Source organism: Mandrillus leucophaeus, unplaced genomic scaffold (assembly GCF_000951045.1).
Source record: "Mandrillus leucophaeus isolate KB7577 unplaced genomic scaffold, Mleu.le_1.0 Scaffold124, whole genome shotgun sequence".
Taxonomy (NCBI): domain Eukaryota; kingdom Metazoa; phylum Chordata; class Mammalia; order Primates; family Cercopithecidae; genus Mandrillus; species Mandrillus leucophaeus.
The window spans coordinates 2,881,404-2,901,355 of NW_012100765.1; the positions used below are offsets into that span (position 1 = coordinate 2,881,404).

General features: G+C 41.1%; 1 protein-coding gene across 1 annotated transcript in view; it reads right to left on the reverse strand.

The window, feature by feature from the left end:
- Positions 1-6,075: 6,075 nt before the first annotated feature.
- Positions 6,076-19,952, reverse strand: part of WDR7 (WD repeat domain 7) — a 419,729-nt gene continuing 405,852 nt past the window's right edge. Inside the window, exons 28-29 of the mRNA XM_011971716.1 lie at positions 14,964-15,068; positions 6,076-8,878 (exon numbers count right to left, since the gene is read on the reverse strand). Coding sequence (XP_011827106.1) covers positions 8,675-8,878; positions 14,964-15,068 — 309 coding nt within the window. The 3' untranslated portion in view covers positions 6,076-8,674. The remainder of the gene's footprint in view (positions 8,879-14,963; positions 15,069-19,952) is intronic.

The following is a 19,952-nucleotide window of genomic DNA, read 5'->3' on the forward strand; positions in this document are numbered from 1 at the left end:
CCTACTATTCACAAATGAGAATCAACATAGTTCCAGTCCTTGTAAAATTTGGCGCAATGGCCATACATACAAAGGGAAAACACAGAGGCTTACGTGAACCAAAAACCTCTTCTATTCTCCCACACTTCCTCCTGCTTCTAGAGTGTGGTTGGATAGTCCCTGGCGATTCCCTCCTCATCTCCTGTTCCACAAGGACCACTGGAAAAACAGGGGAAACTGGGCCTTGGCAACAGAGTCTGGGACTTAAAAATATTAGATTTCCCTTTTATTTTCAGTGCAATCTTGGTCATTTGTCTATGTGACCCACAGTTATTTTCATTTCTAAAAGGGAGAAATTCATGGCTTTCAGGATGAAGAATTAAGAAAAATAATGAATGCACCTACTATGGTAGCTCGTGCAAAGTAAGTCCTCAGAAATATTAGTTCCTTCCAGCTTTCCTCTTTACTTTTTAAAACTGAGCATTTGAATTTGGTTGAAGAAAGAAAAAAAATACACACACACAGCAAAAGAGTTCATGGTAAAGTGTATTTTCCGGTAACACAGAAGCAGGAAACGAAGACCTGAAAAATCTCATAATTATACTTTAAGAAGACAAGAAGAATTAGCATAGTAGCATTCACGGAATGTTTACAATGGTCTAAGTGCTCTGCATCTATTAACTCTTTTCATTCTTATAAGAAGACTATGAGGCAGGCATGATCATCATTCCCATTTTCCAGGCAAGGACACCAGGGACAAGGAGACGTGAGTGGTGTACAAAGGGAGTTATCTGGCTAATAAGTGGCAGAGCCATACTTGAACCTAGGTGGGGTCATCTGGGAAGGAGACTCTGAGACAGATTTGCTGGAAGCGGGTGTATTAGGAAGTGTTCCTGGGATCAACATCTGTGTGAAGGAAGCAATACATAGGCAGAGCGGAGCTGGACTGTGATGTGGTTGCAACAGAGTTATCTGCCAAATGCACTGGGAGCTGTGAAGCTGGAATGGCCCTTCAGAGATGTTCCAAACTGAAGCAGAGAGGGTTGAGTCCTTTTATTCCCATGATGGGTTATTGGGTGTGGCTCTCATTAGGGAGGAGGATGTGGCCTTGAGGAGAGTGGCTCTCTTCAGCCCCAAGCAATTCCTGTAGCAGGTCTCAGTTGGGAAATGTCAGCTGCCGGTACCTGGGGGAGCGAGCACACACCACAGCGTCCCCTGCCTTCACCTTTGTCCCACTCAGGTCCACTTGCTTTGAAAAAAGCCTGGGAACAGCCATTCCAGGATTCTGGGGGAAACAGAACAGAAATATTAGTGAAAAAATCAACCCCTGCTGTTGCAGCTGCTCCCAAAGCCACCACTGATATCTATTGTTTCCCTTCTCTACTACTTATTCTAAACTCTCCTCCCCCTTGGAAAGAATCTCTGCTACTATCCATGGCTTACTACTGGGCAAACCCAGAGCCTCATCCACGAGGGGTCTGAGCTCCTGCTAACCATGCCATTTGGGTCTACAAACCAGGCAAGGGATTTTGACTCCTTACTGGAATGGCTGCCTTTAGCCTCCTGTGGTCCATTTTTTATTTCTTTTGCTTGTATAGACGAACAATACCCTTGTTGGCTGCCCTCCCCTCTTGTACCTAGGGATGACATGTTTTATTAGTAACCTCCAAAGATCTCTGCAGGTCTGGTGTCTCTGGCCACCACTCCAAACTTGCTACTAAATATGATGATCACACCCACCAGGTCTGTATTATTTCAGGACATTATTATCCTCTTTGATACCTGGGGCCCAGTTCTGTCATGACATCTTCTACCCTCAGTCCTGGCCTGCAGGGATGTGGGTGCCCTTCTAGCACCTTCCTTCCATTCATTGCTGGAATGAATGTCTCCAGCCTCTCTCACAGAGCAGCGGCATCCACGGGATTTGGGGGTACCTAGCATACCTGCTCCAGCAGTCTCCTCACTCTGAGCTTTCCTGTTCTTGCCTCCACCCTCTGCCACGTCAGTTCTGACATTTCTTCTTGGTGTCAGCCACCAGTTTCTCCAAGCCAAGCAGCTTATAACATCAGGGCAGCACCTTTCCCTTGGGTCCTTGCGGGTTGTTCAATCTCCTATCGATAAACTCTCCCTTGATGCACTTTATAGTCTGTTTCCCCTTGACCCAGCACCTGCTTTAAATCCAGTCCCATTTCAGTGGCTACATTGGCTACTCCTCACTACATTGGTGAGGAGCTACAGCTCCTATGGCAGATGGTTCTTTCCCTCTCCCAGCAGGTCCAGCGCTTTGGCAGCCAGGTTGCACGGTGACTTAACCCAAGTCACTCTGGTGGGGGGTATGCGTACTTCTGCACGGGAGAAGCCTCTGCATTATCTTTAAGCAAAGGACGAGGGGCGCCGGCTTTGAACAGGGAGGAACTGGCCATGTAGGCAGGCCCGAGGAGGGTTTGCTGGAATTGGGGGTTCAAGATTGTTCAAGTGCATCAACCCAGAGAACCCCGTTCACCTCCGTCAGGGCTCTGACCCTGGGGCAGCAGATTTTCAGAGGTGAGTTCAGCCTCTGGAGCTGTGCTTCTCCATGGGCTGAGGCCGCTCATGTGTGGCTGTAGGAGATGAAGCTATCCTTAGTTGTTGCTAAGCAGTCTCTCTGGCTTTCACATTTAGCCTCTAGTGGGTGATTAATCACCCTTCAACTTTTCATTGTCTTTTTCCAGAGCACTCCACAACAGTCATCCAAGTCCATTGTCTTTATAATTGTTCCTTTCCCTTATTTTTCAATTCCTGCCATGCGGTACCCTCCAGCACATCGCCCTCCAACAGCATGCCATAGAAGCATCACCAAGGAAAGTTTTAACAATTGTGCAGCCAAGGTGCCAGAGGCTGTCCATGAGGGCCCACCCGCAGTGATGGGTCCTTCTTGCCATGGTTCAATGGGTGGCTCAGCTCCCAAACTCCGTTTTAGAATCTGCTTTCTTGAGCCACTCCTGGTGGGTTCTCTGGGATGCAGACTGTGTGTGAGAGAGGTCTGCACATAGGAAGTTTATGGAACAGTGTTCTTGGGATCAGCATCTGTAGGGAAATGCCCAGGTCTGGGCAGAGAAAGAGGTTGAGCTGGGATGCAGTTCAGTGAAGGCTTCAGTCAGTGTTCAAGGGAGTTCTGGAGCTGGGATGGCCTTTCTAAGTGGTTTTGAAATGGAGCTCGGGCCTGGGTCTTTTTATTTATTTATTTATTTATTTATTTATTTATTTATTTATTTATTTATTTTTGAGGCGAAGACTCACCTTCCTTATGACTTGCTGAGTCTCACTCTGTCACCCAGGCTGGAGTGCAGTGGTACGATCTCAGCTTGCTGCAACCTCCACCTCCTGGGTTCAAGTGATTCTCCTGCCTCAGCCTTCTGAGTAGCTGGCATTACAGGTGCCCACCACCCCGCCCAGCTAATGTTTGTATTTTCAGTACAGATGGGGTTTCACCATGTTGGTCAGACTGGTCTTGAACTCCTGACCTCAAGTGATCCTCCCAGCCTCGGCCTCCCAAAGTGCTGCTGGGATTACAGGTGTGAGTCACCACACCCGGGCCGGGGCTGGGTCTTTAAACCTCTTTCCTGACCCATCATGGGGTGTGTCTGCCCCCCAGGAAAGGAAGCATGACCCAGGGTGAGACAGTTCTCTTTGGCTGGGAAGCAATCTTTAAGAAGGACTCAGCACACAGCTGTTCGAATGCTTGTTCTGGTGACAACGTCAGCCACAACCAACCAGTTTCCTCTGCTGGCATGTATTTTGGCATTTCTTCATGTCTACATATTTTGGTGAGAAGCGGGGTGGTAACACGTAGCAATATGGCAAAGCAGGTGGGGAATACACACAGAACCACAGGAGCCCTCCTTTGGATAGGATGTCCAGATCTACTTGTGGAGTCCACATAGAGATGAAAACATACAACAGAAATCCAACAGTTTTCCAAAGAACACAGGTCATCTTGTTTATCCATGCTCAATAAGGACTCCTGTCTCCTAAAAATATTAGCTTACATCTATTGAGTGCTTCCTATGTGCCACTCTTCTAAGCATTTGACAGGTGCAATACAATGGATTTCACAAATGCAGCACATATTTACTTCATACCCCTACAATCCAAGCAGTGCTAGACTCCTAGCCTTCTCTGGGAAATCTCAGAATATTGAGGTTTGGCGGGCTGCATTCTCTTTTTGAAACAAAACAAAATAAAAATTTCCAGCCTGATCTGTCGCCTCAGAATAGAATGGGATTTATTAATGAGTAAGAAGGTATATAAACAGAAGCTATATTTTCACTGTATTTTTAATACTGTTTAATTAGCACATGTTTACAGCAGGCCTGATGGTGTACTTTAGATACTTAAGATTCCTTTGTCCTTCTGAGCTTGTCTGGAAGGTATGGACACCACTGGCTTCTTAGTTTTCTTATCAGTAGGAAAGCAAAGAATCTATATCCACTCGATGGAGGTATTTGTCTAGAGAATGAATGGCTCTAATCTTGATGGTAAGAATGAACTGTTTACCATCTTCCTAGAGGTGCATAAACCTCTCATTCAGAGAGGCATTCATTAGAATATCTTCATAAGTAATTTGCTTAAAGGGACTTGGGAAACTAGAAAAACATTAAGTTCTAGGTAGAAGAACTCTTTTCTCATGCAAAGGAATGAACCGAATGTGAAGAAGGATCCAGGATTTACAATGCCATTACGGCAGAATCAACAAGAATTGCAAAACCAAATTCTGAGATGTTAGCACAAAACAATGTAACCACTCAAAAAAACAAAACAAAACAAAACAATTTGTAGCCAAAAGGTGTACAGAAGCAGGAAGTCTGAATGCTTTTTGAGCATTCAATATTCATAGTTCTGCTGCTACAAAATACTAGTTTTGACTAAAGAGGGATGATCACCTCAATGCTCACACAATTGTGAGCCTGGTTCATTAAAAGGACAATTATAAGCACAAAACTCTCTGTAGTCCTTCCTTTTTTTTTTTGTAAACAGCAAAAAGAACTGAACATCTAATTTTTGAAATTCTTCTGGCTTTTCTTTTTGACCTTTGGTATTTGTATGTATTGACGATCTCTAAACCATTGCACAAAAACACCTTGAAGTGTCAGGCTTTAAAAATGAGTCTTCTTTTCTCTTTCTCCTGTGCAGCTTGGATTATCTTGGCCTTGTCAAAATACATTCTCTAGTTAGAGGGTGGAAATATTTCCCTCCTGGCTCCAAAGTATTGATTTTCTTCAACACTCAGCTCTGTCAGTCAGCCGAAGGGGTGAAAGGTGAAAGTTCACCCAGCACTGCTTGGCTTTACCTTCCTATTAATGTCATGCCCTTTCCACATTTGATCAGTTTATGTGATCACTGATCATACAGAACTGTTACTGCCCCTATTTTCCCTATAAGAATGCATTTAAGTCCTGAGATGTTAAAACATTTCCTGGGGCCCACAGTGGGCATTTGATAGGGCCAAAGATGCCTCACACCAGTCCTGAAATGTTCACCGAATTCTTATAGAAAATTATACTGTTACATGATGATTGACTCAATTCAAGCTTTTGTGTTCTTATCTGAAATAATTAAGAGAAAAGAAGTACATTCACTACTTACACATAGCCCTCTATGAGCAATAAGGACCTACTTTATTATTCTTGATTTTTCCGAAAACCAATTATACCCTTTACCTCAGGGATTCAAATTCAACTCCAAACTGAGTATGAAATGCAGTGAACTTAATGATCTCAGCCTAGCTTCCAAGAGGCAACCAACCCATGCCATCCAATCTGACAAGATATGATTTGGTGCCATTAACAGTCATTTGGGAGCATGTAGGGTGGAGATAAAGCAACAGGCATGCAACTCCCTTGCCCAAACCACAGAGGGTGCCATTGAGTTTCTGGAGGGAGAGTTTCTCGCTGCACTTCTGCTCTATTGTCCTCTGGGAATAAGTTGCCTTTCCCAAGCCAGCTCTCCAGGGAAATGAATGATTAGAGGCAGCAGGGCGAGGGGAGCATACGGATTTCAACTGAGGGTGTTTAAGATGAGTGAACACTGGAAAAGGTAATAATGTGAGAAAAACAGTTTTCAATACAATTGTTTTATTTAACACACGTATGTACACAGGAACATTCAGCATACATAGAATCTATTAAGTGGAATCATTAAGAAATGTCTGGAGAGACAGACATTTTAATTCACTCACTATACACAGGGAGTTCAATCATCACATTTTCATACAGGTGTCACGTCATGTCATCTTTTGCTTGTAAATTACCAATGAGGCCACATACGTCTCTAGATATACAAGGACAGGTCCAAATACAGTGCCAATGAAATCAATAAAACATTAAAGGTGTACGTTGGGATGAAAATGCAGAGTTTACCTCAGTGCTGAGATATCTAAGCTGGGATGAAGTTTGGGACTGTGGCTATTAAAATAGCCAAGGAGAGATTTATGTTAACAAGAATGCAGATATTTAGTAGTTAGAGATGACCGTCTAATCATCAAACATCATCCACCCCAGGGTTTTGCAGCCATAGCTTTCTACTGGCCTTGGTTGTCTGTGCATACAGAGCACTTGAAAGGCCGACCCGCACTCGTGGCCCAGGGCTGTTGCTCCTCTGGGCCTCCTGGCTTTGCTCTCAACCTTCGTAGTGGTGGGAGCCATCTGTGTGTTGGCGGCAGGCTGCCTACAGCTCCCACACCTCTTTCTTGATACACAGAACATTTTTGTTAAACAAAATGCTAAGGTATACATTTACCTCATCATTCCAAATAGAGATGTAGTCTACAATAAATTAATTTCCATTTAAGTTCATAAAGTAAACATATGTTGGGTATAGAGAAGACTGTGGGCCCACTGGAAAACAAAGTGAGCCTTTTAGTTTACCTTACATTTCTCTAGCTATACCAAACACAACAGCACGTTCACCAAACAAATAAAGTCTACACTGTATAGGTCTTTGTTTCTTCCTTGGAAACTACATATATAATCTTTATAAATACAATGTACATGCATGTGCCTAAATTCACTTTTGAAAGAATACCCAACTCTAAAATCAAGGAACAGTATAGATTTGCCATCAATGGAAATAACATCATATCAATATGAAAGAGATGTTCTAGTGGTTTTAATTTCTTAACATGTTCTTTAAAAATCTGTTTCAGTGAAATAACCAATGTTTGTTCCTAGACCTTGATCCTACATTTTTGTATATTATTAGATAAACTCTTACAACCTAAACTTTTAAGACTAAATTCTTCCATTATCATTTTGGTTCCTTTGTAAACTTCACATATTTTCTCTGAATTTAACAAGTAATTTTCTATTTTTGCATTTAATAAATGATTTTGCCCAACGAACGGACCAATCAACAATTAGGCAACCAAACAACCCCCCACAAGTATATACAGATCAAGGTTTGTTAGAAACAGTTCATACAAAATATTATTCTATTTTTTCATTATTATGAGCTAAAACCAGCACAATCTGATGTAAGAAGAAAGTGATATAGTTAAAGCTTACTTAGAAGCATAATGAATACCCTCATTGCAATGTCTGCTCAAATAAATTAACTGAGAGCCCACACATTGTTATATACACTCCTGAACATTTGTGCCATAGTTACTACTTTTCCAGAATACTTGTTTAAAAGAAATACCTTATTAGCTTTCCTTTAGTTGATCAGTAGTAGTTTGAAGGCTGAATTATAATAATTTCATAACTGACATATGCCACACATATGGGAACTACAGGATTGTGAGGCTTCCGGGGGAAAGGGGTAAGCTCTTTCTTCAACAGGGTCTGTAGCAGTGGATAGGGGAGTCTTCATTTCCGGTACACGCTCTGCTTCCGAACTTGGCTCTTTATCACAAAAGTCCCTTCAAGAGATTAGTTACAGTGACTGGATAATTACATTAACTAGATCATAAGGAGTGATTATTTTTATTTTAAACTACTAAATACACTATCATTTAAGCAAGAGATGAGCACTTCGGAAGGCTAAGTGTCTGGAAAACTATTTTCTACAAGAAAAATATTTTTGTGTGTGTATATAATTTCTCATGAATCTCAATCTGGTTAGCTGTTGATAAAGAAGGTGGTAGCTAAACCCTAGGAAATTGGATTGAGTAATTTCCTAGCAATCACCAGAAGAAAAGAACATGTAAACACAGAATCTTTTTGGTAAACAATATTTTAGGAAATTCAAAGGGCAATCATTTCAATCACGAGGACTACACCACATGACCTCAACACCCAGGGTCAGAACGGCCAGATTCAAGCAGCACTTCAGAGGTGGGGTTGAGATGGCTAAAATGCTGATCTGGGCTGGGAGTGCAATCACAGTGTTTATTGATTTTTGTGCTTCTGTTGCACCAAGCAACAAGAGCGTTCCCAAGAACCGCTGGCTTTCCGCTCCCATCTCTGGCAGGGAAAAACTACCTGGTGACAGGATGGCCACATCGTGCAGAGCGTGTGTGCGTGCCTCTGAATCGACAGACAGCACGAGCAGGGTCTGCCCCTGAGAAGCATGCACAAGTGACAAGACCTGGCCGCACCCCTGGACGGCACTGGGGTGGGCAGGCCCCTGGGAACAATCTGGTGGGAGGAAGGACAGAGCAACATTGGCTTGGAGAATTTAGAGAGCTAAAACGCAGTCACGGCGGCAGGCAGCAGCATTAGACCATGAAGCGGTGCTCCTTCCCATCATGGGCCATGAGGATGACATTGCGGTTGGAAGTCCAGATGAGCCGGGCCAGCTTGAGGGCATTGTGGGAGCCGGGTGACGCAGGCTGCACAGGGGGCACCTGGTAGGTTTTAATGCAGCGCAGCTGAGGTGCCGAGTTCAGCATGCCGATGCTTCCCAGCAGTGACGTGTTCATCTGGAGGGACAGGAGAGCACATGTGTCACCTGAACAGCCCTCTCCCTTTCCCTATCACAGAGATTGGGTAGATCTCTTCTGGCCACTTTTTCCTCCATCATGGTTATTCTCCTTCACCTGAGCTTGTTCTTAACCTCTCAAAAGTTCCTTTCGGTGTGCTTGGAATTGTTCTGATGCTGCTACAGTAAATGCAGAAATCTAGAGGAATTTCATGGGGGTAGAACCTGACAACAGGAGAGTTCATGGATCTTTAGGAAGAGAGCTAAATTATAGCTCTTAATAAAATGGTTCATTTAAACAACACAGGCATTTGGACATTGTGGATATTTAAAACTGAAGACTTTCATGTTCTTTACCACAATGCTAACTGCATTCCCTGATGGATGAGTCAGCGAAGACAAGTTTTGGGATTTGGAATTAGTTCAAGAAAAGGAAGCAAGGTTAAGCAGTAGACAGAGTGACAGTTTACTGGATCAAATAAAGCTCAAGACTCCCTTCCACCCCCATTTCCCACCTACTAATACCTTCACTCCTTACTTGCTTTTTAAAAACTCGCTTTCTGGGAAGCTCTTGCTTATTATAAAGTGCAGAACCAGAATCAATTTCATCTCAACACTGTGTCTGTGCCTCACTGTTTTGCTATTATACGAAGGAGAGTCCGCTCTTAATATTTTATTGACAATACCTTTTTATCAATTGATGATTTCTGCTTCTTGGCAGTTTTTCAGAATTTAAATTTTAGCTTTTCTTAATCCATTCACATAAATGAAAAATAACATGGAAATTATGAATCACGAACAACTATGCATTCAGGCTGAAGTACTAAATATTGATGGTAGTTGTCTACGTGAACTGTTTCCTAAGCAACTGAGTCTGAAGATTTCTTTAGATTCTAAATATTACTTAAAATAGTTTTGCATCATGTGTGCTATTATAATATCACATGGAAAGAATACTGAAAATCTGGAAAGAAGTCTCAGAAATAATACTTTTTCTTTGTACTAATTTTCATTTCCAATGCTTCTCTCCAGTATAACCTCCATCTCAATGTGTAAGACTTCCTAGAGATTTGCATGAAGCATGCAGATTATGATCCAACATCTACCAACGGTGGGTCCATGAAACTGGCAAATCCTAGGACATTTAAGATGTGTTATCACTGACATCATCCCCTGCATGTGGATCACTGCAAAACACAAGCCATTCCTTTTTCCAGCCCTCCTCAGCAGCAGGATGGTGTCAGAGGGCGTAAATCATGGCATCTCTAGCAGAGTGCGAGCAGGCTCCACTGACATTTTCACAATTTAAATCATCTTGAGTAATAACCCTTTTAAGATGACTAATGTTACTGATTTTCCTGCATTAATAATAGTGCCGAACACAACACAGAGGTGAAAAAAAATCACTAGTGTACGAGGTCACATTTTAAAACCAAATGTATGGTTATTGTTAACTCTTTCTGTTAAAGTTTGGTTCCTGTTTCCAGCCAGGCAGTTCCTTACTGTCACCCTTTCAGAAGCCTGTGTCTTTGCTTCCTTCTCTCCTTTTCCCAAAAACTTCCCAAAAGATAAAAATCAATGCCTTATTGCTTTCTTGGATGTTCCCAAATAGTTAAAATATAAATAATGATGGTGAGCTTGACTTGATAGATCCAAATGACCCAGAAGATTGCTGGTTAACATTAACTGGCCTCAACAGGCATAGTGTGTTTTAGAAAAAAATCTAATTTCTCAGTTGATAAATAACTACAAGGTATTTTTCATTCTTTATAGATTTTCTATGAATATATGTACGAAGCTTGACTCCTGCTGGTAACTCAAAATGCAAGGGGCATATAATGCTCAGACACTTCCTTATTTTTAATTCCTCTCTTCAAATTTAGCCACGAACAAAAAAAATGGGTTGAGGCCGGGCACGGTGGCTCATGCCTGTAATCCCAGCACTTTGGGAGGCCGAGGTGGGTGGATCATAAGGTCAGGAGTTCTAGACCAGCCTGGCCAACACGGTGAAACCCCATCTCTACTAAAAATACAAAAATTAGCCGGGCGTGGTGGCGGGCTCCTGTAATCCCAGCTACTCAGGAGGCTGAGGCAGGAGAATCGCTTGAACCCGGGAGGCGGAGGTGGCAGTGAGCCAAGATCGTGCCACTGCACTCCAGCCTGGGCGACAGAGCAAGAATCTGCCTCAAAAAAAAAAAAAAAAAAAAATGGATTGAGAGCTAAACATGAAAAGGGAGAGAATATCTCATGGGAATACTCTAGATGTAAAGATTTTAGAAAAGGCCATTACAACTGGGTTCCTCTTATAACCTGAGCCACCCCTACTTTGATAAATGCCTTTGGTTGGATCAAATAGCCTTCCTGCCTGAGAATAGGGATACGTGAAATTCTATAAGGAACATAACCGTCAGAGTTACATACATGTGGAACAGTAAAGACCCCCATGTTCACTAAAATTGATTGCTCAAGATCATCCTTTCCCTATGACCTCTTCAAATTTGGCATGAATCTGAAGTATTATAGGAAGGGTATTAGTTTTTCCAATAAACTCAGGCAAATGACTCTCTCTGAAACAACTAACAATTTTGTTATTCAATATTAATGTTTTCTCGACCAGCGACGGCGACAAATGATGCTCAGGTAGGACATCTTGAGCCCTGAATGAATGCAAACTGTGTGGAATTATGAGATCCGGTAACATTCACTTTTTCCTGATTGCAAAGATAGTAAATACTCATTGTGGAAAATTCAAATAATAAAGAAAAGTACAAAAAGGAAAGCAAAAAACCCCTGAAATATCTTTTCCCAAAGACAGTCACTGTTAAAATGTTGGTAAACAACCTTCCAGACCTCCACATGTACATAAAGATGAAGATAAGCAGATTTAATAAATTTTATATAAACAAGCTTATATTAACATGTAGTTTCAAAATTTGCTTTTTTGTTCAACAAAATGTTGATGGCAATCTTCTCTTGTTAATGACTACAGATTTACATTATTCCTTTTCAATGGCTGAACAGTATTCTACTATACAATGGAGTAAATTAAAATAAATGAAACCAGTATCTACCTAACTTATTATCAGCATTTCTGAAACAGGATATTTGCTGGACAGTGGTGGTAAGATTTGGGTGAGAGAATTGTGACTGTATTTCATTACCAAACTCCTCCTCTTGCTCAAATATCAATGGATACAGAGAAGTGAAATACTCAAATTAGGTGGGGTTAGAAAATCAAAGGGCTTGAATGACTGCCAAATTCCATCATTTGACAGATGAGAATGTAAATTCACTCAAATGTAACTTTGGCTTTTTTATTCCCGTCAAAAAAAAATGCTTCACAAAACTGGTTCTGTGAAGATTATTTTCTCAACACACAGAAACACAGATATAATTCATCACAACAGGAAATGTTTTAATACTATTCCCAATGTAAGTAATGCAGGACACAGACCTTACCAAGTCTCACTTGAGTAATTATCCAACCAATATTTCTCATTAACACTCATTTCTCAGCAAAGATTTTAATAGCTGATAGCTTTAGTAAGGTTCTGTATTAATAAGACTTCATTAAGTTTTCAAAATATATTACAGTACACTTACTGGAATAATATAAAAGTATTCTCCTACATCATTACAACGAAACATGCATCTAAATAAATCAGCAAAGTCCATTTGGGGAGAGCAGCAGTAGATCTAATACTGTTTTCTGAACTCTTTTTAATTCAAATAAGACAACTACACTTCTGGAAGAGATTTCATTGCATTTTCCTGAGAAAGCTGAAAGGACTTGTTTTTGTGTCTTCCATTAAAATTTCAAGTCTGAGTTTGGTATAATGTAAACATCAAGAAATGGGCTGTATTTTAAATTCCGACATTGGTTTTAGAGGCAAGAATGACCCGGGTGTTGACTGGGCTGCTTTGGCTCTGGCATGTGCAGAGTTTAACAGGAAGCAGCCCTTGGAGTAGTAGGTGAGCTTCTGGACTAAGGACATGTGCTGCAGCCCCACTGTGTGCAAAGCCACCTGTCCAGGCACACAGATGTGAGTGTGCTTGGCAAAGCCCAGAGTCAACAGCAGGAGGCTTCAGAGAGGAACTGGAAGATGAAAAGATGTTATCTGAAAAGGAAGCCATCTAATAAATAAGCTTGATCGGTAAGTAAAACGGAAGAGGATGCCATCCAATACACGAGCTTGATCTCTAAGTGAAAAGGACGTTACCCATAATCCCATCAGTGACCTGGGCAGTAATTTTGATATAAATAGAAAAATATTCAACGAAGGGATGAACATATCCAAATAAAACCTTGAAGATCGAAGGGAAAAAAGATAATTTACCATTTAGAAATTTCCATTTAAAATACTCCTGAAAATACTGGAAAAAGTTTCAAATCTGGCTAATATGTGAGGTATTTCTTATAGAACAAATTATGTTTTCTTAGCAGAAAGAAAGTTGGAAAAAAGAGGTGTTTTGTTTGTTTATTCCAAAGAAGAAACCCTGCACAGAACACAGGTTTCTGGCAAGCATGGACCCATGACTTACTGATCTCTGTGTCTGTAATGCACAGGCCAGCACCTATCACTCAGACACCCAGTAAATGTGGAATGAGTGGAGCTTTATATAAATATTCCTCCAAGATCCCAAGAGAACAGGAAATAAAAGAAAATTTGTATCAAGGTACAGCTGACGTAATAGAGGCCACTGAGTTAGACATCAGTAGGGAGGGAAAAAAAAAATCTGTAGGCAAACTCCTTAAAGAAGCACTGCTGCAAAAGCCCAGTTTCTGGACACCTAACGGAATCACTGTGGAATTTCAGGAGAGGAAAACACCAGTGCTGTGGTTATTCACTGGGAAATGAGGGCTGGGTGAGATCTCTGATAAAGAGAGTTTAATATGAGCGAATTAAGATGTTGGAGACATATTTTGGAAGAAAGGCTAATGAGAAAATAAACTGGAAAACTAAATTAGATAAAAGTAGAAGAAGTCTGTGACAGATTTTGAAGTTGTCATGCTTTAATAGCATGTTGTTAATTAAGTAATTTATTGTATCCATTTTACATTTTATTACCTATTGATTTTTTGCTGAAGCCTTGTTTAAACTTTTATTTTGTTTTGTTTTAGTTTTCAAAGCAATAAACTGAATCTCATAAAACACACTGGCATCCTAAGAAAATAAAGAAAACAACAAAATTTTAAATTAACTTTTTTGGGAGTGTTGGTAATGTTTAATTTCTTGGTAATTTTCGGGACTAAAAGAGTAAGGTAATTAAAAAGAAGATGGGATAGCAATTAAGCAGTGAGGAGAAAACATATTCTATTGCCAAAATTAGTTTCTCAAAATTAGTGTTCATTTTATTCAGAATTAAACATAGGCATTCTCATGAACTGCTTACCAAAGACTATTTGAGATCTTAAGAAATGTTTTGAACAGTTTGAGAATTATGAGTATTATGCGGGAAATTCAGAATGCAAAGAAAAATGAGATAAGTATAAAAGGGACATGAGGTGAACACTAGGAAAACACCTTATTATCCTATGCCCTACGCCCTGTTACAGTCCCAGACCCAGGGACCTTGTGTAAATGAATAGGTGAAGTCAGTGAGGCTTCTCCTGCCTGATTCCTCTCGGGCCAGGCCCTCAAACATGCCGGCCCTTGCTCACGGCAACTCGTGCACCTGTGTCCCCTTCTTAACCACCCACACCTCCTGACCAACCCTGAACACCCAGCCCTTCTTCCACACCACTCAAGCCTCAGCTTAGGTGTCATTTCCTCTGAAAAGCCTTCCCACAGCCTTATTCTCAGGCTCCCCTGGGACCATAACTGCTTGCTTATTTATGTATGTCTACTTCAGACTGCAAGCTCCGTGAGAGCAGATGTCCCTCTTTCCAGACTGCTAATTGTATTCTCAGCACCCTGCATGCTAGTGCCTGGCACATCATCAGCAATCAATACAGACTGGATGTTTGCTGCAAGGAGGGAGGGAGGACAGGAAGGAGGGCCGGCAGGTAGGCTTAACAGGAAGGCTTACTACCAAAGCCATATCACGCGGTATACGCTTTAAGACCCTGGAGCATCTACCCTTACCTGCCAAAAAGAAATGTGGCTGTCAGTGTTTGAGTAGGTGGCAAGGTATCTTCCATCAGGAGCAAAAGCCACTGCAGTGATTGGTCCCTTGTGTCCATGGATTGTCTAAAATAAAATTCAGATATCATGAATGGCAAGCATTCCACAGGACAATTACAAGTATACACACAAATGCATTCAATGTTGAATAAGTTACATCATGGGTATTAGATGCTATTGTCTTCTTTGTTTGTTAAGTCAGCTTAGAAAAGTAAGCCAAGCAACCGACATTCTCTCATTCAGGGAACTCTCCAAGGGCTTCAATCTTGTTCTGAGGTGTCCACCTGCCTCCTAGTTGGGAGGGCAGCATGAGCCCAAAGAAAAACCATACGTTAATAGACAAACCAATGTGCTAATTCATTTACGTCCGCCACAGGGAAGAATTTTACAATTAGAAAGGTAAGAAACTGATCACCAAAAGTATCCAGGAACTTTGCTCATCTGAAATAAAAGAACAATCAAAGCTGTGTTATAAAAATCCCTGTTCTGGAAGGAGTTAAAGGCTATAATTTCATCTCCTTAATAATTATACACTGCTCATGCTTTATGCTTCATTTTCTAGCAATAACACTGCATTTAAATGCATATAGCTGCAATTAGTAAATATACATCCACACACATGTGGGAGGTTTGGGCACACACATAAATCAAATACCATTAAAAACAAGTTAACAGGGATAGTTTTGAACCTCTGCCAAATAGTGATCATTGATTTAACCATGAATAATAAAAAGGAAGTTGTATTTTAGAGTAGGTCTTTGATAGATGGTCCCTCCTAATAAAAACAGTACTCAAGTCTGATGATATTAATAATTACAGAAGACACTGGATACTAAGCAAATTAGCAATACTGTATTAATCTCCCTGCACTCAACTATAAAAAACCATACCTCTGCCACATTAACCAATATTCAGTCCGGCTTACAAGCTGCAGGTTGGTCTCCTCCCTTAGTCTAGAAAGGAATAGGAAATATGTGCCCCTAAACTAAGAAAATTCAGGACAGGTTGGCTTCCAGTTGTCATTTTTGATAAAGAATTGTGAGCCCTGAGTCTCAGTGGGAGCATCAGGCTTGTTATGTGATTTGGCCCATACGTACTGTACATTTCAGAAGATTTTTTCATACTACATATCTGAATGCCTAAGATGAGATAGAAAAGGGAAAACAGGGGTAGAGACACAAGCACATTCCTTGCTGCCTTTGCATTCTGTCCTTTTTTGTCATTAGACTTTCAAGGGACTGTGGTGTCCCCAAATAACACTTGTTTTCTAACACTCAAAAAAAGAGTTATGTTGGTACAGAACTGGGCTCTGGGCAGGGAGAGAGCAACGATGTGAGCCAGACGTCCTGGGTGTGCATATGAGCTCCACTACATACTAACTGTGGAACCTAGGGCCAGTTATTGAAGGCACTTAACATCTCAGAGTACCCATGTTTGTAAAGTAGGAACGATGATGATGATAATGATAATATCTAACTCAAAGAGCTTTGTAAAGGTTAAATGAGGTAATACATAGTGTTCTGTACAATGCATGGCATATAACAATTCAATACTTTTAATATTTTTGTTACTCCTGCTTGCTTAGAGATGACCAGACACACATAAACAGTCATATAACTCAACCACTTGAGTACACCATTAAATGAACACTTCTCCAAAACTATGCCTTAATCACACATCTCAGAATCAGCATCATGTAGCATACCAGGTTGCCTATAAACATAGACTTCAGACTGTGGCATTTGATTAAATAGATGTGATTACTCATGATGCTGGCCCATAAATGTACTAATTTAAGAAATGGAGTGCACTTGCTGAATAATTATTGCAAGAAACCAGCTTAACATCAACTATTCTGGAATGAGAATCACTCAGGCAGGAAAAAAGCCTTTAACCAATTAAATCAGAAAAAGTGGTCATTCCCACTTACTAGGTCAGTTTAATCAGCTCATTGGGAAAGCATTTTTAACCATTTTTTAAAATCGAGATTCAGTTTTGCTAAAAGTCTGAAATTCTATTGGGCCAATCTGAGGCCACTTTATGGTAAAGACAGTAGGACAGTAAGGCCTTGACTTAGAGGCTGCAAACTCAAAACCCTTAAGCTGAAATTAGATAATAGATGTGTTTGGTTTGGCCTGCAAAAGTGCAAAAAAAAGAAATTTTTTTCAGCCCATCTTTCTAATTGATCAGATGTTACGTAAAATCAAGATTTTCAGCCTCTCCTGAAAATCTGGAGGATCGGGCAATACTGGGCCTCTGTTCACATACTGGGCAGCATCAGCCAGGGCTGAGTGGTGGTGAGCACTTCAGCCTGAGCATGTGCCCTTCACTTCACCAGCCCAGCACTGACACAAAAGAAGACCTGTGAACCAGGCTGCCTAGCTCACTTATTTCCTGCCTGGTCCCTCCTGGCATTTAATGCAAACTTTCTATTACAAATATCTGATTCAAAATTCAAAGTTTCTTCCATGCTCTGGGATCCCAATATCCATCTAAAACTGTGGGTAGACTTTTCTTCTAAGAAAAACTGGCCCGTCTTGAAAGCCCTCAAAGCCCGGCTCTGTGAAGAGGTGGATTGAACCTCCTTCTGGAGATTGGGCTCCTCAATTTCAAAACAGAATGCCAAGCCTTCCTCCTTCAGATTAGCATCCTTCCTTAATCAGCAACCAGAAGGTTGCTTCAGTAAGTTAGAGAACGCAACAGTGAGCTGGCTATAAACCAGCAGGTCCAAAGGATGTTACAACCCAATGGACACATTCACACCCCTTTCTTGGAGGCTAGCTGTTAGCTTTTTGTAAAAGTAGTAAAACAGACTCACTGGGACCATATTTGCTCCTTCAGAACAGTCTTCTCTAAATATTCCATTTTTTGTCTTCCTCTGGCGAGTATTTAAAACATCCATGTGAAGAGTACTTCTATGTCAGCTGAAGACACTGAGCAGTTATTTAAGTGGCTCTCATAGACGATCTTGGGAAATAAGTTCAGCCTGGAATTTTCTGCTGGGAAAATGTTTGTCTTTCCAGATAAATTTGTTGCTTTCTTTTATCATGTAACAATAATTACATAACCTAACACTGCTTTGCTTTACTGCCAGGAAACTCAGAACTAAATTTATGCTCATCCTATACATCGAGTAATAAATACTTCCTCCTACTCATTTTACTCATCACTGTTCCGTTTTAACTTTTGTTGAAGTCCTGTCATATACTGAGTTTAACTTTCTTTAAAGTCTTCTTTGGACAAAGGGGGACTACATCTTGGATCAGAACATCACACACACGCACACACACACAGCATGATGCATCACACGCGCGCGCACACACACACGCGCGCGTGCACACACAGCATGATGCTGCTAGATGCCCCACAGGGCTGGCTTTTTAAAGCAACCTAAAGAAAAATCACAGAGTGCTGACTGCAGCTGACAGACCTACTGTCTCGTAAGAGCAAGTACCGCTCAGGCAGTGCAGGGAAGTTCGCTGTTTTAAATGGCTTGGTACATCTGGTGAGTTCATTACAATCTCAGCCTGAGAGGTGCTTCAGCCCTCACTATAATGGAAATGTTGCCATTGTCTTTTGTTCAGATTCTCTGAACTTCTAAGATCTGTGCAGGCACCACCTGAATTGACTTTAACCGCTACTCTGGCATTAGAGATGCAGCTGTGAGGATTGCAGAGAACTTGTTAGTGCTTTGTGATGGGGCGGATTGGATGGTTTGGGTCTCAAATGCTGGACCTTGAAGAACATTTTCCAAAAAACAACAAGTTTCAACATAAAAAGAGGTTTGGTAGACTTTTTATATGCGAATGAGTATCATGCCTTGTTATATTTTCAGTCAAAGAAATTGCTGTCTTGAAAAGACAGAAATGGAATATAAAGAAATTAATCAAATTCAGGAAGTGCTACGAACAGTTAAAAAACAAACAAACAATTATTCCTAGCAGGAGATAGAGTGTTGAACTGTTAAACACCCCCACCCCATTTTCTCATTAAAGAAAAGGAACTGAGAAGCAGAATAATGAACAATACTTAATGCACCCAACAGTTTTTAACATACATTTTCAATGTGCTCTGCAAAGAAATATAATTAACCCAGTTGCACAGAGAAGGAAACAGAAATAAGAATTTCTAAAATGATTGTGTCAACAAAAGCCATGACTTTCTAGAATATTCTCTTTAAAACTGCTCTTCACATGATCTGTCAGCTTCCAAATGACAAGTTTGGGACTTGAAACCAACCCACTTTGAGGTCGAATAAAACGAAAGAGAACATCTTATATTTATTTGTAGGTCTCATCATTTTTTTCTTTAAAGGGGAACACAAAATCCTACCTAAACCATTTTCTTAATTTTAACATAAATTATGAAAACACGATTTCCAAAAGTAGGTAAGATTTCCCCATCATGAATGTCAGCACAAGGGAAAGATTCATAAAGTACTGACCCATGTATTTTGTATAACATTTTACTAACATAAACTGGAAAAATGCAGGAGCGTGGACTGAACCTTGACGGCCCCCAAGGTCTTGAGGGGCTGAGAGGGTAGCGGCCCGTGTGGCTGTGGGCTTTTCAGGAAGCAGCGTGGCTGACTTTAGATTAAGTCAGGCAGTTGCAATTTGAAGGGTGCTTGAAAGGTCTGCTGAGCCGAAATATGTCCTCCCCAGTTGGCTGCACATAGCCTCTGAAATCTCGAAAAGCACAATTATGCCTTCACGTGAGGCATTTTCCCTAGAATGTGCTTTGGCAGAGGGCAAACAGGACAAGCTTGTTTTCATGAGGTACAAGCATGGCAGATGCCCTGACTTTAGGGTGAGCCTGAATGAAGTGTCTGTGTGTGTAGGGAGGCAGGAAATAGGTGAGACAGGCCAGAAATTCAAGGCAGTCAGTGCCTCAGCAGTGAGGAAGAACTCTGAGAAGGAGAGGCAATACCAAAGACCTGCAAATACCCAC